Genomic DNA, 23,660 nt, shown 5'->3' on the forward strand with positions numbered 1-23,660 from the left:
AGGGATGCAAATCTCTATTCTTTTTTCTATCCAAGAGGTTTTGTAGATAGAGGATAGCTATCTTTGACATGGCTTAAAGCTAACTAATATCTATCTATCAGATAGTTAGGAAATAGATTGACTAGCTAAAAACTAGCTTCCTGTGTAGATAGTCAACAGATACTTAGATGGCCTATCTATCTACTAACTTGTCTATCCAAAAACCACCACTAATGTAGTAAGCCAAAACCTAGGCTATCTGAAGACTAGTCCTTACATTGAACAATAAAACACTATCCTATCTAGTAAAAAGATAGCCTATCTGAAAACTACCCATCACTCATATCGCACTGTGATAACCTACCCAAAACCCAGAGATAGTAAAAAGATAGCAGCCAATCTAAAAAATTATCCATCACTCATGTACATGCAGCACTTTAATATTTCCCTAACCAAAAGCTTTCTTAGTCACAGGTGGTGAAACTATAGCTAACTATTGAAAACTCTTCACTATTCATTTTATATGGATCTTTGATAACTGTTCTTCAAATCCTAAACCTAAGTGAAATCTCTGTATTTACATAGGAAAATGTATAAATAACTAATAGTTTTATTTAAACCTGCTACAGTTGTACATTAAAATTTAATACCAAAAACCAGGCACATCCAGATGCAAAAGGAGGACAAAATCTGGCTGGAAATGAGTTTCCATTATGTTGCGACTTATCACAAAACTTACTTAAATTTAACATATATCTTTCTAAAATCCTGTTTGAAACACTTCTCAGCTACTTAAATTGGAGTCTAGTAAATGTTTACATTCTTCAGTAAATTTTCATGAAATGTAAACAGATTTCATGACCGGAAAAGCACAAAATATTCTTGACATGAATTTCAAATTTCAATTACAGTAATTTCTTCATGAAAGTATTTTTTTCAATTAATTTTATCCATGAATCATGGGTTTTTCAAATTATGGCAAGACTTATGTACAAAGGTCTGGAAGTGGTTAAAAGTAATTTTCCGTAACCTAGCTGTGAATTATATCTGCTGTTCTAAATAACCTCTATTTGCATAAAGAAATGCCAAATTATAAAGGACCTTTGGAACACTGCCCAATTAAAGAGAACTTCAACCACCCTAATGAAAATAACATCAGTCTTTTGCAACTCAAGTAATAAGTGGCAAACAAATGGTCTTGATAATGTAATATGCACATCTAACATAACCTCAAGAGCACCCCCATCAACCTGAAAATCAAAAAGGTGAAGGATGTTGCTTTTTGATATCTTGTGTTTTAGGTGTTGTATACTACATATGTATGCCCAGTTGATCCTAGACAAGATATACACTAGATATATAAGAAGTATATGTAAACTACATGAGAGAGCTCACATTTATTGCACTTATTGTACTTTTACAATGAATGATTTTCCCAACACGAAATTGTTCGTATATTGTTGCGTTGAATACAGTTGCTTTCATAACTCCTTTAGGAAATGAACATTTGTATTCACGAAATCAACAAGACTTAACAGTGTGTTAAAGTATCTGCATCTTCTGTAATCTTCCACGATCAATTTAACCGGTCAGAACGTTTCCAGTATTTTAAGAACCGTCACAAATTATGCAAGAAAATCAGTTTACCTTGGAAAGCTGCAGGAACCATAACCTTTCTGTAAACCTGACGAGTGTAAGAGAAACCGCCAGCTGCTGGCAAATAGTTTGGTTGCCACACTGTTTTGCCGACGAAACTTCATACTTTTCCACCTTTACTGGGATTTGACTCAACTGGAATAACACCGGACATCTGTAAACAATTTGTGACTGCTTTCCAACGTAGAGCAAGGCTATATAATAACAGAGAGCTTTGTTATCGAATCCTAACAACATTGACCACGATCTTTGCCCGCCATTTTGGTGTTTCCGTTCGATCCCATAATCCTTCGGTCAGTCTGATAAATGAATACTTTTGACCAGCAGATTCCCTTTCCAAAGGAGTCGGTTATTTGCGCGCAATTTCGAATCCAACATTGTCAATAGCAGCAAGAAGCATGGAATGATTTGTCCAAGTTCAAATGAGTATCTTGGTTGCTTCGGTGAAAGAAAGGCAAGTCGCAGAAAAGTAAGTATATCATAATTGTTGCTCAACATTACAGTTAGCTGCTCAATCTTTGAATCGAAATCAATGTTGTGGCTGAAGAAATTTCGTTGTTATATTTATTTCGCGATCACTGAAACACAAGAAAAACGTTTGTTCTCCTGATTTTATTAGCACCCGTAACGAAGAAATTATTCACACGCATTTCCTATGTATGAAATGCTTGCATAATAGCTTGTTAGTGTGCTTTTTGAAGAGGTAACTTAAAGTTTACACTGAATTGATTTGAAGCTACAGATCACGCTCGATACACTTCACTACCGCATTGCCTACATACTGCTCACTATTCTTTACAAAAGAATACACTCCCGATCAATTGATTAATGAAAAACAATGTTAATTCTATCGCTATTTATAAGAATATTTAGCTTCAATTGCTTCATTGCAGAGCAGAGGGGAAAAAAAAGGCAAGAATAGCGGTCCTCAATCCGAAACGAACACATTAAAGCAGAAAACGGAGGTGGCGCAGACGGCAGCTGAGTCCTGATTAAAATTCTTGTTATCTTTGATGTGGACTTTAAACAACAGCTCGTAATTCTGGAGCCTAAATTCATATCTTTTTGAATTGAAAATAAAACCTTTCACTGTCCGAAATGAAACTGCAATTTTTGTCTCGATCCTTTGGCGTCGTTTCAAATCGTTATTAATAATGACCTAGCTGTGAATATTTCATTTGTGTACTTTTCTGATGCCCTTTACTCTGTGATCCTTTTGTCTGTAATGTGTTTAAAGTTACTATCCAATCGTTACTTTTTAGCTATCAGACATCTAGTTAATTTCTTGTGAATTATAAATAGACGGCCATTTCTGTCCTGTCACCTGACAAGGGGGATCAGAAATTCTGAATCCTTTTAAGAATTATGGGTAGATGACCGTTTTGTTCTGATAAGTTATGCACTGGGGGATCAGAATTTTTGAATCCCTTTAAGTCATGTGGGATCAGAAATGCTGAAATGTTGTAGAATTATAAATCGACAGCTCTTTCTATCATGTTAGCAGATTTGGTGGGGGAGGGGGATCAGAAATTCGCAATACTTTTAGAACCATGAACAGATAGCCGTTTTTGTCCCGTGAGGTGATGGGGATCAGAAATTCTGAATGCATTTAGAATTATAAATAGATGACTGTTTTGCTCTGACGGGTTGTGGACTGGGGATCAGTTTTTTGAAACTATTAAAGTCTTGGGGGATCAGAAATTCTGAATCCTTTTAGAATCATAGGTGGATGACCGTTTTATTCTGATAAGTTGTGGGCCGGGAGATCAGAAAATCTGAATCTCTCAAAAAAAGGAAAGCGCGATGGGTGCACGATCTTTTTTACATTAAATTGTACATTTTGGTGAAATTGGATGTATTGTCCCTGGCGGACTCAACTGAACACTTCTTTTTCTCCTTCCAATAAGCCAAAACCTTTCGGAAACACAAACTTTTTCGGCATCAAATACCAGTACCCTTCGGAATTTTTCCAAATTGGAATGCCACATTTTAGTTTGGAAGGCGTTACAAATACTTTTTAACATTATTTTGTGAGTGGTCGAGTTCTGGTGCCCGTGGTTTCCTTTTATTTCCCTTCTTTACGTCGTTTGTTCTCAGCACACGAAGCAGGAGTCAATTGATATATCTTCGTACTCATCGTAATAACTCTCATGAGTTTGACGATGTTGGCTTCACATACCCTTCATAAGTAGCCTGAAAATTTACATTTAATGGGTGGTAATGGACTCCATGATCAATTTCCTGTTAAGTGTCCTCCTGTTGTGGACCAACGTTATCATAATGAGTGACCTGGCCAGAACTTACGTCATCAACAGCTTCATAAGTGGACTGCCTTTCAGTTTCTAGCTCGTTAAGAGTAGTGTTGTAGTAAGTTGGTTCTGTGGATGGTTCACCATAGGGAGACAGCTCTAAGATTTCTTGCGTGGAACCTTGTTGAGGATTCCTTGAAACTGACTTTTTCTCTGCTAGAATATAAAAGAACCAGAAAAAGAAAAGAGCAGCGTGTTTTTCTATGCTGCATTTTATTTCGTTTTGAATTATCATGGGTAGTAATTGTTTTTATACGTCCTTCCTTCCTTCCTTCCTTCCTTCCTGCCTGCCTGTCTTCTCTCCTCCCTTCCTTCCCTCTGGCGCTCTTGCTGAACTGCTATCCTCCCCTCTTTCCCTCTCTGCCTGTTTGCCTGCCTTCCTTCCCTTACGATATTGTTAGGTGAAACAGGAAAGCTAATCTACCAAATACCATATCACAACTATCTGTAGTCGACCCCCTATCAAGCGGCCAGCTATTAAACGTCAATCCCTATATAATACGCGGCCAGTAATCAAAGTACCGATGAGAGTTTCCCGAAGGTGGCCGTTTTAATAGGGGTTGAACCGTATACAGATACAAAAGTTAAAACTCACCATTAGGATGCAACCGACGCCACATTACAATCCCACCGGCCAAGATCACAAGAACAAGTAAACCAACTACTATTGACAATATCAAAGTTGTTGTCGGGATCCCATCATCTTTGGTGGTAAACGTAATGAATCCCTCATTTTCATAATCACCATCTTCGTCAAAAGACCGTTGAAAGACCGCGTATCGTGTGCCTTTTTCAAGCTTTCCGTTTTGATACTTTATGAAAGCTGAAAGAAAAGGTGGAGAGGCACCTCGGGATTAAATCAGTTCTGTGCGTGCTCGTATGAGTACTGACAAAATGAAGTATGAGGAGAGAAATGAAGCCCTCCCAAGTCTAGGAAAAAAATGTATCTTGACTATTATATATTAAAGGGACCCTTCAGGTGCTGGTGGAAGAAACAGAAATGATGGCATTGAAGTCGCAACAACACAAGACAAACAACAACAACAACAACAACAACAAAAACAACAAAACAAGCAAGCCAGCAAACAAACGGTTTCAGTCTTTACTGTTTAAGTCCAAATTATTAAACTTATCTATTATAAATTATTTTATATATTAAGCAGGGATTGTCCAAACTTAGGCCACAGTGGCGTCATACATTCTCAAAGTTCACTATGGTTTTCAAAATGTTTCAAAAATGTTATTCCAAAGGATGCATAAACTTTGAAGATTTGGGAAGAAATTTTTATATATTTGGAGTCTATTAACAAAATCTCTATTTATGTTCTCTAAGGGGACACGTGCTCGTTGCTCGTCTGAAAGATTATTTTGATAAGGGTGTGGTACTTTGCTACTTTGCAATAAACGTATATTATGCCAATTACGATCTCTGATAACTCTGATCAATTTAAACCCAAAGCAGATCATTTATGAAACCCTGTGGTTCTAGGCTTTCTTTTCATTTTTTCCCAATAAAAACTTGTTTCAATTGTTTTTTGTTTTTTTGGTTTTTGACCTACCCGTTGGTGGTCAAAATTTCAAATTTTAACCAGCATGCTCTCAAGTCAATACATAGGTCTATAAAAACTTGTTTCAATTTTCAGTTTTTTTTGGTTTTTGACTTAAACTTTGGGGGTCAATATTTCAAATTTTAGCTAGCATGCTTCCAAGTCAATATATACGTTCTTATAAATGGATGTAGACCGTCCTTATTTCTAGAACGCCATTAGGTGTGAACTGACTCACATGTTGTTTCTCTGCGCTTTCTCTTAGCTTCAGTAACACCATCTCGGGAATAATACTTCCGGTCACCAACAGCAAATGATGTCCTTGACTGATCGTTGGCGAACTCAGCCGTAATATAAGGTTCTCCTTTCACTTGGTTATCGTAATTTCGCATGACTTTAACGTATTGTGTGTCCGATGGTTTTCCTAGGTTCTGTCCGTCAGTTAAGGGTGTGACGATCATTTGATAAAAGCTGTAAAAGAGTGTAGTAAGTTGTTTTCACATAAGGTGGCTGGCAATAGTATACCGCATTTTGTAGCAGTCATACTTTGACGGATTGTCACTACCGCTGTTTTTGTTTGTTTGTTTGTTTTGTTAATAAATAACAACATTTACTTACATCGAAGTACAATACATTACATTACTAAAAGGCTACTACAGAACTACTTAGCATAAATGTATCCAGTAAGCTATGAAGATAAAAAGGTCATTACTACGAATCTCAGCTAAATTATTAATATATTCCCTGGCATATATGGCTTCCTTTTAAAACGTATATATTGAAATTGTTTTAATTTTATTTTTATGTATTTATGTATTTATTTATTTATTTTTTTGAGGTTTAAGACTCAAAAGGTACTAAAGAAGATAGAAAGCTATGAATTCTGTCTATTTTTGGGAGTACTTCCTTTGTTTTGTAGGACCATATGTAATATCGTGCAAATTACCACCACTATTATCAGGTTTCTACAAAATTGATGCTGAAAACGATTTGGTCATTTACTTGACTTAGCAGGTTACTATAGCTACAGTACAATCAGCCACACCGTTGATTTTGGATTTAGGTGCTAGAAACTCAATAACGAGTTCCGTGACCGCCACTGACCTGACAGGTTTGCCATTACTCAACTCTTTCTTAGTTTTAAAGGGGACAGACACTTCTGTTGTTCCAATGTCGCTATCGGGAAGCGTCGGAGCGGTCGGTGGGTCTGAAAAACAACATATTGATATAGGTATAGGTATATTAAATGATTAAAACGTTAACATACTATCTGGCAAGGTATAATTTCGGCCGGAACTTACGTTTGGAAGTCGATCGTTTTTCTAAGCCAACATCCAACGTACATTGACGAAGGGTGAGAGATTTAATCCTCCATATGGGCCATACTCCTCTAAAGTAATTTTTAGACATAGTACCCAACTCTACCGTGGATAATACTCCCACGGGTGTTTCTTCTATCATTTCGTTTGAACAGTCCACCTTCAGTTAATTACTGCCATTTAGATGTTTCGCTCAATTTCAAAATAATATTGTTCATTTGCTTTTACTGCTTTACTATACAGCTGAATTTCTGGTAATTGCTATTTGCCGTGTTTATGAAAAGCATATATATCTTTACCTTCAGTAGTCGCACTTTTGGGATCACTTTTTGGACCTGCACCCTTCACAGTTTCAGCCCTAACTCGAAATAAATATGTTGTAGACTGACTAAGCCCATTTACGACCGCTTTCAGAAGCGATGCAGGTACTTCCTTTTCGCCCGTCCCTCTCTCGGCTGTGTAGAATATGACGTACTTTGTAATGATACCATGTGTAAACTCTTCAGGAACTGGCTGCCATTCCACCTCGACACTAGTACTGTTCAGTACCTTTACAGAGATAAGTACAGGAGCACTCGAAGGTACTGCAACATACAACAATTTGAGCTTTTGTAAACTGAGTGCAGGTAGGTTTAATACCAGTTGCTATATTGAGATAAACTACTACTATGTTAAATCATTAGGCAAGAACGCCTCCCGGTACCGATGGTATTTAAGGCAAAGGGACTGTCTATGTACGTATTTTATGGTATACCATTCCATTTAAGATGTTGTTTTTCTTTAAAAATCTTGATAATGATAAAAAAAACGAATTTTCCTGTAAGATAGTTTTCTTCTGTTCAAGACTGTGTGTCCGTCCTGAAGGCCACTAAGCTTTCACGCAGGTTATTACCTTTATCTGTTATCGACTTGTATATTGTTTGTTTTCAATGGCGACAGTGATTTGTACAGGAGTATAACCGTATGGCCAACTTTTCTGCATGATCTTCACCTTAGTTAAGGGCATGAGTTGATAACTTTATCGATGATTTTAACTTAAGATATGAATATAATCTACACCAGGCAACACCATAGAAAGTCTATTGACTTTCATTTTCGAATCGAATTATTTCCTGTTTATTTCGCGTGACCGTATTAGCTGGAATAACAAGAAGCAGAATGAAAAATCCTTTCTCCTTTTTATCACGGCGCTTGGTTACTTGCTAGCCGATTTCTTTTCCCGAAACAAAAGCCAACTTTGTAAGTAGTGAAAATACGTAAAATGCATCGGTTGATTGCAGAAAGGTATCTTGATGTTGCATTTGTATTGTGCTCTGATAACAGATCTGATTGGCTGAGCCATTGCACACTATCAGCCATTAGTATAAATCTACCAGCGTTCTATCACGGATGCCGTCCTCTGATTGGCTACGCTACTCGCGTTCTATTCTGTGATAGATAGTGAGTAACGTAGCAGCGTGCGCTGGGGGCCGCTTCTTTGTGTTTTCGAAGTGTCTGTGAAGAGGATTTAGATGAAAGTTTTGAACGACTAGCAGATTTATACTAAAACATTTAGATTATTCGCTCTCGATTTCTAAGCGTGATAGTTGACTCGGGCTGCCCCCATGTCAACTATCACGCGATAGAAATCTCGAGCTCATAACCTAATTAGTGTTCAGTGGTTTGGTGTGGTCGTTAAAATTTCAACGTTTACTCGTTTCTCCGAAGTTTTGAAAGAACATTTAAAAACAAAAGGATAATTAAATTCCTGAGAAGACCGAAAAAAAAAAAAAAAAAAAAAAAAAAAATCGAATATTTTGAAAGAAACTGATAAGCGCAGGCACACAACTGAAAATGTCAAATTGACTGCTCAGTCGGCGCGAATTCTGTGAAGCGAGAAGTTTAATATTAAGACCAGAAATACTTGGAATCGTTATTTGAAGCAAATTTCAGTTAGAATTCTACTGAAACAATTAGATTATTCGCTCTCGATTTCTATGAGGTGACAGTTGATTCGGATTTCGGCCTCATCAACTATCTCCTCATAGAAATCTCGAGCTCATAATTTAATTGTTAAATAGAAACGCAATTTTCAACCAATTAGCGCGCGTATTTTCTTAGGACTGTTTTCTAACAATCTTTATTTGTACTCTCTCACACTATAATACTAATTGTACAAAAATATCGATAATGAAAATTAGAGTACTGGCTGCCTGGAGTAATCATAGGGGCTAGCGGAGCCAGGCAGCCAGTGGACATCAGTGTTAAATGAAAATGAATTGCAGATCAGCAAGAGAGCACAAATGCTCACATAAAAAGAAAGGAAAAGAAGAGAAAAAAAAGAGAGAAACAACAAGAACGCTATTACGACGCTATTAGGGAAGTCTGAAATAATTACGCAATAGTGTGGTGCAAATGGCTAAAGAATGAATCAAGGAAACAAGCAAGCAAAGAAAGAACTGAACAAAGGACCTTTTTGGCGATACCGCAGCCATTTTAAATTCTACGGTTTCAAATAGCTATTGTAGGATTCTAAGGGGGCAAATTAATATGTATTCGCCCCCAAAGCATCCCAATAGGGTATTGGGATGAACAGAATTCAAAATGACCGCCGGATCGCTGAAAAGATCCATTAAAAGAAAGTGAAGAATGATCATCGCAGTTAATTTTCCAATTTAAGCAATTGGAAAGAAGAAGCCTGAAAAAATCAGGGCTTCAACGGGATTCGAACCCGTGACCTCCGCGATACCGGTGCGATGCTCTACCAACTGAGCTATATAGCTCACACATCGGGAAACCACACATCGGGAGCGAGGTCAGTTAATTGAGTTCATATCTTCCCGTGAGGAGTGAAAGATCCATTAAAATTACTTTAATTACCCAGGAAAGTTCTGGAAGCAGCAATCCCCCAAAACCAGTGAAAACACCTAATAAATAATCATATTAGGCTCCGCTGTCTGATGGTTTCAATCAGCTTTGTCCTTTTAGTTTCAGAACTGTCAGCATCTCCTTAAAACTAAGAATAAACCTCTTCTTTCTATATTATGCTTAAAGCTTAAACACTAAGAAAAAGTCCTGAAACTACGGGAAGATCTAAAGTCTGCAATGACACAAAATAATCAATTTTATGTAGCGGTTCTCTGTATCTTCAGTTTACAGTTGACACAATTTCTAGTTAAAATAAAGATTAATGATTCAAAAGAGTATGTATAAATCTTTATCATGGTAAGGTCAACGTAACGACCCTAGAAAGTTGTACCCATTCCAAAAGTGTGCTGAATCCGAAAGCTTGACTACTTTAAGAACTTTTACCCATTGAAACGCGGAACTTTTTGCCAAAAATGCATTTTTGGGGCATTTCGGACATTTTTAGTCTGGACATGAGCCAAATTAGCTGCAATCTACTCAAAAAGACATTTGCAACATGACAGTATGCCTTTCTTTCCAATAGCATCAGGCTCTATGACATTTTTCCTCGGGCATGTGCAGAAACCTGCGACTTTAGGATATTCGGGCTTTTTATTTCTTTTCGCCTTTCCTTTTTTCTCCTTTTCTTATCTTTTTGTTGCAGTGGTTAGCCTTCTACTGGGCTTGCTTCCAGTTCAAGAATTCCCGAGAAATTACTATCGAGACGGAAAATTCTTACCATGGGGTAGCCAAGTGTAGTTGAGGGAAATTATGTTCCGAGTTTTTTGCTCAAACTTCTGAGCATTTTCGTGCATATTTCTGGATCAATGGTCTCGAAACCTCTGATCTGTTATCATTGGAAAGATCTTTTCCTCCTGCAGAATTTGAGTACTGTATAAGTGATGCCAATTTTGGTCAAACGCGGTGACGTCAGTAGCGGAACAAAGGCCGAACGTTCGTCACGGCCGGTTGAGGCAATGAGTTAAGGCATATCGCAAAAACTTTATATGGGGTTTATATCCTGGTCCTGGAAGTTTTGTGTTCTTGCTTATAAAGCAAAAAAGCTGAAACGTTTTAATTATGCAAACCAATCAAATTGATTCACCTAGTCTTTGAAATATATACCAATCAACGCTTGAGATTTAAACCTTGATTGTAATTTAAGGTTGAAAACAAGAACTGGAGCACAGTACATGAGTTGCTGTTGCCGCTATCCATGATATAACTACGAGATTCTGATTGACTGAGTCAGCATGCCAATCAATTACGAACAGCGCATGGAATTGAGGGAAAATTGGCTTGCCTTAGCAAATTTCACTTTCAATATTACTGTATGTGTGATATAACAAAATATCAAAATCAGATAAACTTACTATCTTGGTTTGTCCTTTTCTCCAAGACTGAGCTCTTTTGACTGACCCCTTTGCTGTTGAAAGCTTGCATAGCAAACTCATACGAGGTGAACTCCTTTAAGGATGATATCACGTACGAAGCGGTTTCTTTTCCATCAACCTTTCTATTTGCCAATGTTGGATTACATTTTATGTTGTACAAAACGTAATAACCCAAGATTTCTCCTCTGGCTTGCTCTCTCGTCAGCACCTAAATAATGACCATTGATAACAATATACCACTCAAAGTTACCAACAACCAAGACTAGTAACATGAGTTGTTAAAACATGGCATTGAAACGGAAAATGCTGAATGGTTTCCTGAATGGTCCGAATTTTGCAATACGGACCACTAAGATGGACTGACCGCTCACGAATTAATTTCGCCTTTAAAAGTGTTTCTTTTTAATATTACAACAAAGAAATCAGTTTGGTGTTAGGTATATATTTTTTTTAATATTTGGCGGACAATTTAAGTTAAACTTTCACGAAGGCAACCTGAAAAACGAAACTACACTGTAAATCCTTAACTTTGGTACACACGTTTTCCGTGAATAGATAGTGGAACACATTAGTTTATCATAAACGATCCATTAAAATAATTACTTTAGAAAACTACTGCACATTGTGTCGCTGCATTAGCGAATATTGGTTTCGTTTAAGTTTATGGAGCTCGCCTGCCTATGTCTTTCAGGATGACTAATCTAGGACCGTTGTTTATCCCGGTAATTCCAGATCGCATGAACTTGTGCAGATGCCTTCAACGCGCCAGCGCAACAAAATGTGTTTTGAACAGTAGGCATTAGCAAACCAGGTTAATCCCACTCTTCAAGAATTCATCAGTTTTGAACAGGCAGGTACTATAATTCTAAACCTTTCCGATTTCATGTAAAATACCTTCCCGTCAGTGTGCAGTCTGTCATGGTTGTAACATAAAGGTGATTCCTCAGAAATAAAAACTGGCGAACGTTTGTTTTTGTTTCAAAAAACTTTCTCTGAACGTTCCCTACCAAGCACTGCTTCAAAAAAATACAATAAAAAGATAGGTCACCATGCTCGCAAAAGCGATATGATGGGCCAATCTTACCCCATTTATGCCTAATCATGAGCGTTATTTCATCGGTTTACGTTCCATTTTCGGTAGCGGAAAATATTTCATGAAAAACTTAATAAGTAGAAAGTCTCGACCATATGGAACAATGTAATATACAATTTCTGGAACATTCACACTGTTTTAAACGAAATCGACTCTAAACGTTCTGAAGACGTTGTTTTCAAGGTCATAATTTGCATCCTCATGTAACGGTTTTGTGCACGCTTTTAGCTGTATATATTTTCCTTCCGAACGATTTTTTTGAAAAACGTTTCTCTTGGAGATGATAAATTACACGTCGCAATTACGTAATAAAGAATATAAGAAGAAACGAAGATTTATTTCGCTGTCGGGCTTAGCTTAAGGAAATCTCTCGAGGTTGTGTACTGTATGTGCACACGCTAATGTACACGTGCTCGTGACGCGAAAATCGTGCGAAGTAGGGATGCCCAATTCAATTCTGAGGAATCACCTTGATGAATGTAATCAACAATAAAAAAGCTTTCAACGATATGAGCGGTTTCGTCTTTTCAACTTTGACGTTAGTTCGGGCAATCTTGCTGAAGCCGTAAATAACTGTGGCTCCTTTCAAATACGGCTCAGCATTTCGCATTTTCATTAGACAATGAAATTATTTGAGAAATTCTAATAAGGATTGTGATTGGCTTATTTAAGCGTGCTTCTTCAGAGAACAGATGCAGGCCACTTTTCTTCGTTTGGAAAATAAAGTTTGGTTGAAAAGATTAGCTGAATGTATGGGAAAATTAATGGATTCTTTATCATAAAACAAATAAAGAAGCCTTGACTTTGCCCTGTTCTGTTGTAAAGCACGGAAGAAGCGGTGAAACACGATAGAAGAAGGGGAAGCACTCGATTATTTCTCGTGTTTTCCCTGCACTTCTTTCGCGCTCTACTGCTTCCTGATGGCTTTACAAGCTAGAACAGAGCACAGTGGAGGTTTCTTTATTTGTTAAATACGGTAATAATAAAAAGAAATGAAAAGCATTGAGAAAAAACATGGCAACACGAACAGTGATTTTTTTGTAATAAACACATACACCAATAGCAGACTTAAATATTGCATGATGGATCTCATGCTGAGGTTTCTTTGGGTTCTGTGCAGGGTTCATATCAATTCAGGTCAATTGTTTCAAGCAATCATTGTCAATCACATCAGGAGTTCGGAAAGTACTTTCAATGTCTGGGATTTTTGTTTGAACTGTTCAGTAATAAGACTGAGATTGCAAGATGCCATGTGAAACACTGATGTACATGTAATGTGATTCGCTGTCCACGAGGGAACATTTAGTGTATTGGCCTGGGCTGTAGAGCGCTAATTCATTACTCACGTAACAAAATATTGCCGACATTCTCTATGCTCCTCAACTTGAAAGAAGCCTTTATTCTTTCAAACAACTAAATATTTGGGTCAACCTGATTTATTTTTGTCCTAATTGAGGATCTACTGTCTTCAGTGAGATTCCACACAAACAGTTTTCTCCATAGCTACCCATCAAATGGCATTGATCAAGTCGGAATTAAACACTGCAAAGTTAACTTAATTATGGGAAGCTACACAGGCACACAAGATAAATCATATCCTACAAAGAGGAATCCCGATTTCTCGGACCCTTAGTTTTTCGAACCTCCCGATGACTCGAACCGAAAGTCGTTTCCCCTCTTCAGTCAAAAGCTGTAATTTTACCCCCGATTTCTTGAACTCTCCGATTTTTCGAACCAATTTTCGTTTCCCTTAAAGGTTCCAAAACTCGGGATTCCACTGCATATCCTATATTAATGGTGTTCTTCTGTAATGCCATCATTAATTGACCATTTTAGTCTTTTTTTTTTTGTTCAAGATGGCTGGATGTTGACTTCATCCTTTTTTGTGTGATTATGAACCTCAACTGTATTTCAGTAGGGTAACATGCAAAAAGGCTAACTTGAGACCCAGTCACCTTACTTAGACCTCATGCTTAGTCCAATACGTGTATCATTACAATACCTGCCAAGAGACATTAACGGCAGTGGAATTGACAACAGTCACATCAAAGATTGGAGCAGTACTTGGAACTGTAAAAAGGAATTACACCATGCCTTTAGTAATCAGTAACAAAAGTTTGAACTGATTCACCTCATCATTAAAATATCAGCACCTGAGTAATTTAAGGATGATACAAATGTTACGTAAACATTGAAACAACTACATTGTTTGCATACAGCACCTTCTTCATCTGTGGTAGCATTCACCACAGAGCTCTCATCACTAATGCCAATCATGTTTCTTGCAAACACTTTAAAGTAATATAATGTCCAAGGTGAGAGGTTTCCAAGAGAAGCACTTGTACTGACCACCACACAGGAACTATCTGATAGGGACCCTTGACAGAGAGCATCTACAAACTGTTCATTATCTCTACTTATCTTCACTGTGTAGTTCTGAATTACACTGTTCCCATCAAAATCAGCAATCCAGGAAATATTCACCACTCGTGAGCTCTTTGAGTCAACTGACACATTCAATGGTGGGTTTGGTCCCACTGTAGAGTTAATTAGATATACACTTCTCAACAACCATTCAAATGTACAATTCAAGCTCATTAGCAATTACCCAAAAGGTAGAAATAGGTACAAGTGGTACAAGGTACAAGTGAAAAGAAAAATGTTCTGAAATTTCTACTGGCAATTAGTCTCGGCAAACAAATAAAACCAGTTTTTTTTTTTCACTTTTACTGATGATATCACGGTCTCGTTATTAATGACGTTTGTACTTCATCAGATACAAAATCAGTTGTTATTCAGGGCGTGTTTTGCTTTGAGAAACCATGAACTAAGAGTCCTAGAAGAAACAAAAACCCTCACAATTTTATTTGAATTGGTAATCTTTGTATTGAGGAATGGTCTCTCGTGATTCACTATTTTCCGCACTATAATTTCTTGCTATCACAGTTCCATCTTTTTCCCACTGCACTTCGAACACCGGTGGCAAAGCAGTGTACTGGCATGTCAGCAGGCACTGTCTTCGTTCAACGACTGTTATTACACACTAATTATTGTCTCTTCTGGCACAACTGCAATTATTGCAGTTAATCAAACATCCAGTAAAATGAAGTTGAATTGCAAATGAATAAGAATGAGCAACCATGGAATATTTAGAGAGCAAATTGGAATTTAGAAGTGTTGGTTTTTGTGAAAGGGCGCGAAAAACGAAAAGCTCTAACAAACCCTTCTGAACATAGTCAGTGACAGAGCATATAAATTTAATTGGAATTCAACCTACTTCCGACTCTCGTGGCCTGAAATAAATTAAAATGGCTAAGCAGAATAGTTATAAAGTTCCTCTACGAAATGGAGTGTTCCAGGTACAAGTAGTTGTTGGTATTGCCACGAGTAGCAGATTGTAGATGACATCATTTCACGAAAAACCACGAGTGATATCTGTTTCAGAACATCTAGTAGAGGCGATTTCAAATGTCAGACATATTAAACATAGCGTTTGGTCCCAGAGCCGCCCGTTTGCCTGTTCCATTTGGAAGAGATTTTCTCCAACTAAGGCTTTCAATTATCGAAGAGGCTTTCTTGAATGCACCATCGGAATGTTTGAATGAAGCTACATGCGACATTGGAATATAAAAGTAAAAACTAATAAATAAATAAACAATGTATTAGATGATGGAACGATTAGAGTTGAAGATGGAGCCGTAATCCTAATCAGCGGAAGGCCGCAGCTTGAGGCAGGACTTAACATTTGCAGCGTGGCTGATTCGTGCTAGACACCCAGTGGCTCTCCACATAACGTTATTGAATGACACTCTCTCGAGGATTTTTGTCCGATTTACTTTGAGTTTAGATATCGTTCGTGAATCAACATTCATTAGCATGAATTTCATTTCACTTTGCGCTTAGGCCAGTTTGTCACTTTGTACATGTATATCGTAGTCGACGCATGTCTTGCATAGAAATACCCAGGAGATAACCATTTAAATATAGAAACAGGCTACAGAATCCAGGCTCCTTGCAAAGAAGCTAAAGAGTTTCATTGGTTTTGTGAAGCTTTTATGAAGCTCAAGCTATTGACGTCGCCGTCCTATATGAAAATGTTGAAAATACACTTCCCAAGCATTTTGTCTTTGGCAATACGACGAGACAGGTTCCCGCGTCCAGTGCCAGTCCCGTCGTGACCTTCCCGTCCTCGTATATCAAGGTCCCTAATGTTGCGTATACTGATGTAGAAAACATATATTTCGACCAGTCAAATTTTAAAACAATACTTTGCAATAAAACCAAAACTCCGTAACTGCTTTTGCACCACTGTAGTTAGTTATACTGTCCAGTAACCACATGTCCTCTTCGGGGACTTCTGTTCCTTTTTATACACTATACTGGCGGACCCGGAAGCTCACCGACACCAATAAAGCTTTCATCAAAAGTTACGAGGCAATATATAATCCGTCAGAAATACCGTCGTTCACACAAGTACATAATCGATGTAAATTTGACAATATCAAAACGCCTTACAATGATGTAGCGCATTCGTCGTGAAACTGCATAAAACAACTAACCTGCCTGAGCGAGAGGTACAAGGAAGAAGAATGGAAAAAATGCTTTGAAATCCATCCTAGGAACTGGATGGGCAGCCTTCTTCCCTTTAGCGTGCATTTAGTTCTTAATTCTGTCGATCACATGATTCTAACAATTATCTTCCGCTCATTAATAACCGTCTGACAGATTTGTATGCAAATGTTTTTCACATTTCCACAATAATAATGTTAGCTCACGTATTAAGTCAAGGACGTGTTTAGTAAGGGTAAATGTTAGACATGCCTCAATACCTGGAACGTCTTAAAATTGCTCAACACCACAGTTTGAAAGTGTTATTTAATTTCGACGAATGTGATTATTTCTGACGGGTAAAAAAATTAGAAGACGTCGTACTTCTTTTTTTTCTGTGACGACTTTACCACACAGGCACTCTCCAGTCAGCGGGTAACAGTTAAATACAATAATAAACGAATAAACTCTTCTGCCGTTTACAAGAATTAAGAAATCCATCGACCAAACGTGAGCTGTTTTCAATAAAAATATCAAGTGTCAGCGTTGTTATGGTTTGTAAATTGTTCCGCTTCCACGTGGCATTGTATTTCAATTTCGTTTGAAAATTTAGGTCAAAACAAACAAACGTCAAAGAATGCAACTGCAGAAAAAAAGACCAATGCCCACTGGACGGAAAATGCCGCACAAAAATGTAGTTTGCCAAGCCACAACCACAACACAAGCATCATCAGAATCATACGTGGGCCTCGCCACAAATTTTAAAGAGCGCTACAGGAATCACACAGCATCCTTTCGACACCAAAACAAGAGAAACGAAACTGAGCTATCTAAACACATTTGGACACTCAAAGACAACAACAAACCTTTCATCATCAAGTGGAGAATCATCAAGCAGTGCAGACCTTATAGCAACATTAGTAACAAATGTAATTTATGTCTTTTTGAGAAATTTGTGATCATCTGTAAGAAGATACTGTAGTTGTAGTCAGGCATAGTAATAAAATCTTAAAAGTTGTTGTCACTGACTTAAAAATCTTAAAATAGACGTTTCGGCTAAAATACTATAACCTTTAGTGATGAAATGAATGTTAATGGCGTCTAAATGTAAATGAGATGTTTATAAGAATGTGAGGAACTCGCTAGGGATTAATTTAGCATTTTGTAAATGTCTGGAATATGCGCGTGGTCATGAATTGAGTTCGGTTCGCGAATGGAATGCCACGCTTCCAAGAACAATCTACACGACCACAAGGGACAGCGGTCTATGACCTTGACATTATTAAAATCAAATTCTTGGTTGTTTTTCATACAGTGTTGCGCCAAAAGAGATAATAAAAATAATCAGAAATAATCAAAATAATCAGAAATAACCAAAATAATCAGCTTCAAAGCCACAGAGGCTTTGTTACTTTGCCATATTTTCAAGGAATCTCTGAAAAAATTGCAAGAACTTTGGGACAATTCGACGTAAATGTTGCTCATAAACCCGTCAAAACGGTTGGTTCGATCCTGAAGAAACCGAAGGACAAATTTGATCAAGACCTGTCAACTGGTGTCATATATAAAATCAATTGTAAAAGCTGTGAAAAACTTTACATCGGTCAAACATCCAGAGCACTGAGATCCAGAGTAAAAGAACATAAAAGAGCCGTCCTCACATGTGACAAGAACTCTCTTTTGGCGCAACACTGTATGAAAAACAACCACGCATTTGATTTTAATAATGTCAAGGTCATAGACCGCTGTCCCTTGTGGTCGCGTAGATTGTTCTTGGAAGCGTGGCATTCCATTCGCGAACCGAACTCAATTAATGACCACGCGCATATTCCAGACATTTACAAAACGCTAAAATAATCCCTAGCGAGCTCCTCACATTCTTATAAACATCTCATTTACATTTAGACGCCATTAACATTCATTTCATCACTGAAGAAGGTTATAGTATTTTAGTCGAAACGTCTATTTTAAGATTTTTAAGTCAGTGACAACAACTTTTAAGATTTTATCTGTAAGAAGAGTTTGTGTACTTTAAACAAGCGAAACGAACTAGCAAGTGCGTGCCCCCACAGAAACAGATACCTACTCAAGAAATTTGTGACCAAGTAACGCAATCTTTAAGTAACACGTAATTTCAGATTTTAAATCCCATAGCAACTGCTTTTTATTGCCAGTTTTTCAATGCCATATAGCATCTGTTTTTCCATATCATAGCAACTGTTTTTATACCTCATAGCAGCCTAAAGTTAGCTTTTAATTGCCAGTTCGTGAAATTCAACGGTCATTCGTTGATATTGCCTGATGATTGTGGTCATTCTTTGACCATACGAAACAGCGTTGTCGCAATAAAACGAGGAATTGAAGTCTTGCTACCACTGTTCATCATATAGGAGGATTTTTAACGTTTTGTTTTTTAACTTGTAAATATTGTGCCAATCTGAAGAAGGCCGAAGGCCGAAACGTCACATTAAAAGCCGGAACAGTTAGAAGTTTGCTTCATGACGCCTCATCTTACACTTAACTATATATATATATATATATATATATATATATATATATATATATATATATATATATATATATGTCTGAATTTATGAAAACCGTGTTAAAGACTTTGCACCAAAATAGCGGGCATGTTTTTGAAAAAACGGTTAGAAAATGTACATAAATATGGCCATGTCGCACCGAGAGTGCTATCTACCTCGTGTACTCTTAATAGAGTCCATACCATGCCTATACAAGCCTTTAAAGTCGCTGCAAAATGAGTCGAACGAGCCAAACAAAACTAAATTAGAGCTAAATTGATCATTTGGTTCGCCGCGGCACTAATTTAGACAGGCTTAACCTCTGCGATTTCACCTAAATGACCTCACTATGTCTTTACTGTGGGTTAAATTAGCCAGTCACGCTAACAAGAGCATGGTAAGCAGTGGAATCGGTTATTTACCTCTATATTTCAGCCAAAAAGTAGCCGTTACGTGACATTTCATTTCAATATCTGACCGGATTCGCAAAAACATAGCCATAGAATTTGACTTGTCACTGATAATCTAACTTGCTACAATTCTGTCCTAGAGCTAGCTTTCCACGAGGCTTATCGTAGCTCAAATAACAGCAAATAACTCTCCTGTATGCCTTTTGAAGCCAGGAAGACTAAATTCACCGTCTTTTCGTTGAATCATGAATTGTACAATTTAATTAAGAGTGCTTTTAACATGAAATTGGAGTCTAAATCAACACGAACGTACAGATATCAAAACCGCGGCGGAGAGCTAATCTATCGCTTTCTAAAGGCCTGCATCGTCCTAAATGGACTGAACAAGAGCTTCCTACATCGAGAATCGATTGAACTTCAGACAAACTAGGCCATAGTTAGCAGTAAGCGAACACTCAACATGTTGTCGTTACGTCAATTATCGAGAGGAAGTCACGCAAATAAATTTCTTCCGCGCTAGCGAATCACAGACAGTTCTGATACTTAGCTAAGCCGAGAACGCCTAAAATTGATAAAACAAGGAAATTCTACTCACGATCAGCGCTTGAACTCATGTTCTTCTCTCTCCTCGTGGCCATGTTTTGCTCGCAAATAGCAATGTCCCGGATGTACTTCAATTTTGTCGAGCGCGGAATGGCACATCCAGATTTCAACAGATTTTTTTTCTAAGTCTTTAGCTACATCAAAGTTCAAAGCAAATGACGCCAACAGCAGCTAGAAATGTCTAGTCCATTGCACGTCTAAGCCCTAAATTGATGTGGCGAAAGATTTTTGCTGTCTAAAGCAAGCACAACATTATCGCCACAGGGCAAACGGCCTTCTGTTACGGGACTAAATGTGACCCGTACAGTTTACACATGTCCTCAGGCCCGCCTCAGGTACGATAATGGACGACGCTTACTAGCAAATCGTTAGACTTGGGCCTTCATTGGACTTAATGATGTCCTCGGGCAGACTTCCTTTAGACAGCAAATACAGAACGCTAATCGGTCGCTCCTTGTCAGAGTCACCGCGCGAACTGAATTCAGGCGAGTGTAGCCTGGGCTAAACTTAACGCAAATTGAAAAAGCGGGGGGGGGGGGGGGGAGGGGGAGGGTCGATAAATAATGAAAAAAATACCTAAATAAATGAAACATGCGGCAAGGAGTTCCTACATTTCATGCTAGGTAAGATTTACAAGCTGCTGTCATAGCGAAAGCAGAAAACAAAAACAAAGAAATGAAGAAAAAAAAAAAAAAAAATCAAAAAACGCCTGATTCAGTCTTTAACACCGTTTTCATAAATCCAGACATATATATATATATATATATATATATATATATATATATATATATATATATATATATATATGTATATTAATATTTGAATTTATTTCGATAATTGCTTAAAATCATGGATTAGTTTAGTCAGGCAGTCACAGATGAAGGTGGTAACAGCTGTACTGCGCTACCGCCGTTTAGACTGTCTTGACTTTGGCTGGAACTTGGTCAAGCTTTTAAACAATTCGAGCTATAACCACCAAATTTTATGACTTCGTTATCGTGTGTGTTGTCAGTTTAAATTTTCCCATGACAGCATGTTTGTTATATTAAGACCCATGAAAGATGGCAAATGTTTACAATTAATTATGTATTGCGTCATTGTTGTTGACAATAATAAACGAGTTAGTAGGCATAAGATTTTTATCAAAGACGCAACTAAAGTTGTCTGACTGAACGTTAAAATGTGATGGAAATAAAATTGACCAAATGACAGTGCGAAATGATCTTGTGTCATTTCATTCCAGGAATTTATTAAAACTGTAATATCGGTTCTCGTCATCTACCAAGCCCGTGTGTAATCTGTCATAAGCCAAATTGGAATCCCGTCGAGTCATCCGCTTTTGGCCGTCCCCCACTCACGAGTAGTCCCTCTTTCGCTTAGTCCGTCGTGCGTGACGCGAAAAAAAACCGCGAGAAAAAAATGGCCGCGCGAAATCCTGGAGGCGAGAAGAACGGCTGCGCGAGATCCTGGGGGCGAGAAGAACGCCAAAGGAGGGACTACCGCCTAAGCCCAAGAGTTTGAATTATGCGTTGCTCTCACAACGCAAAAATATGATTGGCTAATGCCGGAGCGTTGACAACCAGATGTCAACGGGTCGTCAACACTCGAAATGCTTCAATAATTACGATGGGTGACGTTTTACAGGACTGTTTATCTCGATTTCCGAACAAAGATTCCTTGAAACCGGAGCAAATCGGGGCTTTGGAATCGCTTCTCGCAGGCGATGATGTCCTCGCGATTCTGCCAACAGGCTTCGGATAGAGCTTGATATATCAAGTGTTTTGTTTGGCAAAGCAATCCTCAAACTCGAATGCGAGCGTTCTTGTGATTTCGCCGCTCAACAGCATAGTCGAGGAACAAGTCGGGGAGCTGACAAAGCTTGGCCTTCCTGCCGTTAATTTGAAGGAGAACGATCCAAAATGCATGGCAGATATTTCCCAACGAAAGTGCCGCTTCATTTTTGTTCTGCCAAGCGATGCCTGTCAAAAGAATTCCAAGATTTGTTGAAATCTGAGCACGAAGGACCCGAAATCGAAATGGTATTTGTCGATGAATCTCACACGGTCGAATCATGGTAAGATTTAAAAAATAGATATACTTACATTTATAAAGACTGAGCTTATATATTCTCGGTGATGTATTGAGAGCGTGTGTTGGTCGATGTATTTGTGCAATTTGTAGTAAAGTTCATGTACTCGCTTCTTGTTTACCTCTTTTATGATTGTTTCTTTGTCTGTCAGGGGGACCGATCAAACGAAGAGAAACAAACGGATGCCTGCCTTCCGAAAAGATTATGGTAATTTGGCAACACTTCGATCACTTTGCAAACAAGGTAAGGCTCATGATCCTGTTTAACTGTTTTAGTTCCTTTACGTGAACGACTTCCCAACTATGCAGGATATGACATTTATGCATTGCCTGTGGAGCCATTGAAATACATTGAGGTCACACTTCTCACACACAGTAGAAAGGTTTTAATTTCCTGCACTTATCAAAACTTTTTTTTATTTTAACAGGAACACCAATACTGGCCTTGACAGGAACAGCTGGCAAAAAGTTGGCAGGCGAAATAAAGAAGCTGCTATGCATGAGTGTAAACACGAAAGAAATACTGGTGAGTCCTGACAGGAAAAACATAATGTACCATGTGGAGCTGGTGAAAAAAGCAGAAGAACTGGACAAGTCGATGTGGCTGGTAGACCTTGCAAAGAAACAGGGACCTTCTACCCCAAAAACTATCATATTCTGCAACACATACAATAAAATTGCAGCTGTGTTTGTTTACCTACTTCGCATGCTCCAGGATCATGTGTTTGTGCCAGGCCAGCCCAAGACACCAGCTAACAGAATAATTGGAATATTTCACTCAATGACGTTAAAGAAGTACAAAGAAAGAGTAGTGGATTTATTTAAAGTTAATTTTGGAAATGTCCGGATTGTGCTTGCTTCTTCAACATTAGGCACGGGGGTGAACTTTCCTGATGTTCGCTACGTGATCCACCTGGGCCCAGTTCGGAGCATAATTGATCGTGTTTAACAATCTGGTCGTGCTGGCCGGGATGGGAAGCAGACTTATAATGTTGTTATAACATCTGGCCAAAAACTAGCACAATGCGAGACTGCCGTTAAGAATTTTGCAAGAACAAAGGACTGCTTAAGAAAAGCTTTTATGCAGCACTTGATGTACCGGTTGAGAGTGTATCCCCATTGCACAATTGCTGCTCAAACTGCAAAACCTTATGCAGATGCGATGATGAAGATTGCAGTTGTGAGGACACTCCATTTGCAAAATGTGCAAAGGAAAGTCAGCCAAGGGAAACACGGGTAATTTCCAAAGAAGATGAATCAGTATTGGAGGAGGCATTGAAGGAGTTTCAATCATTTTTGAACA

General features: G+C 38.1%; 4 protein-coding genes across 4 annotated transcripts in view; 1 reads left to right on the plus strand and 3 right to left on the minus strand.

The window, feature by feature from the left end:
- LOC110046798 (hemicentin-2-like) overlaps window positions 1-23,660 on the minus strand; it is a 297,824-nt gene that overhangs the window by 101,273 nt on the left and 172,891 nt on the right. The window lies entirely within an intron of this gene.
- On the minus strand, window positions 1,362-7,816 carry LOC149114212 (receptor-type tyrosine-protein phosphatase delta-like). The gene is made up of 6 exons (XM_089287339.1): window positions 7,802-7,816; window positions 7,110-7,455; window positions 6,596-6,698; window positions 5,730-5,962; window positions 4,540-4,767; window positions 1,362-4,100 (listed from the first exon to the last, which is right to left on the minus strand). Exons 1-6 carry the CDS (start codon window positions 7,814-7,816, stop codon window positions 3,880-3,882), a joined length of 1,146 nt encoding a protein of 381 aa, XP_089143465.1. The 3' UTR covers window positions 1,362-3,879.
- LOC149114213 (cell adhesion molecule Dscam1-like) lies at window positions 11,056-15,845 on the minus strand. The gene is made up of 3 exons (XM_089287628.1): window positions 14,406-15,845; window positions 14,186-14,253; window positions 11,056-11,298 (listed from the first exon to the last, which is right to left on the minus strand). The coding sequence occupies exons 1-3, from the start codon at window positions 14,779-14,781 to the stop codon at window positions 11,056-11,058; spliced, it is 687 nt and encodes a 228-aa protein (XP_089143754.1). The 5' UTR covers window positions 14,782-15,845.
- LOC149114214 (putative ATP-dependent DNA helicase Q1) lies at window positions 15,492-23,306 on the plus strand. The gene is made up of 4 exons (XM_089287340.1): window positions 15,492-15,542; window positions 22,031-22,215; window positions 22,510-22,601; window positions 22,786-23,306. The coding sequence occupies exons 1-4, from the start codon at window positions 15,492-15,494 to the stop codon at window positions 23,304-23,306; spliced, it is 849 nt and encodes a 282-aa protein (XP_089143466.1).

This window comes from Orbicella faveolata, unplaced genomic scaffold (assembly GCF_042242905.1).
Source record: "Orbicella faveolata isolate gen_17 unplaced genomic scaffold, um_ofav_v1 contig_14, whole genome shotgun sequence".
Lineage (NCBI taxonomy): Eukaryota > Metazoa > Cnidaria > Anthozoa > Scleractinia > Merulinidae > Orbicella > Orbicella faveolata.

Coding starts and splice junctions, on each gene's coding strand:
- LOC149114213 (XM_089287628.1), bottom strand. CDS start 14,781: ATGAGCTTGAATTGTACATTTGAATGGTTGTTGAGAAGTGTATATCTA. Junction 14,254..14,405: donor TGCTACCACAGATGAAGAAG/GTGCTGTATGCA, acceptor TCCTTTTTACAG/TTCCAAGTACTGCTCCAATC. Junction 11,299..14,185: donor CCGTTAATGTCTCTTGGCAG/GTATTGTAATGA, acceptor GTCATTATTTAG/GTGCTGACGAGAGAGCAAGC.
- LOC149114212 (XM_089287339.1), bottom strand. Junction 5,963..6,595: donor AGTAATGGCAAACCTGTCAG/GTCAGTGGCGGT, acceptor ACTCTTTTACAG/CTTTTATCAAATGATCGTCA. Junction 4,768..5,729: donor AAAGCGCAGAGAAACAACAT/GTGAGTCAGTTC, acceptor CTTTTCTTTCAG/CTTTCATAAAGTATCAAAAC.
- LOC149114214 (XM_089287340.1), top strand. CDS start 15,492: ATGGCTAAGCAGAATAGTTATAAAGTTCCTCTACGAAATGGAGTGTTC. Junction 15,543..22,030: donor TACGAAATGGAGTGTTCCAG/GTACAAGTAGTT, acceptor GGCTTCGGATAG/AGCTTGATATATCAAGTGTT. Junction 22,602..22,785: donor TCGATCACTTTGCAAACAAG/GTAAGGCTCATG, acceptor TTATTTTAACAG/GAACACCAATACTGGCCTTG.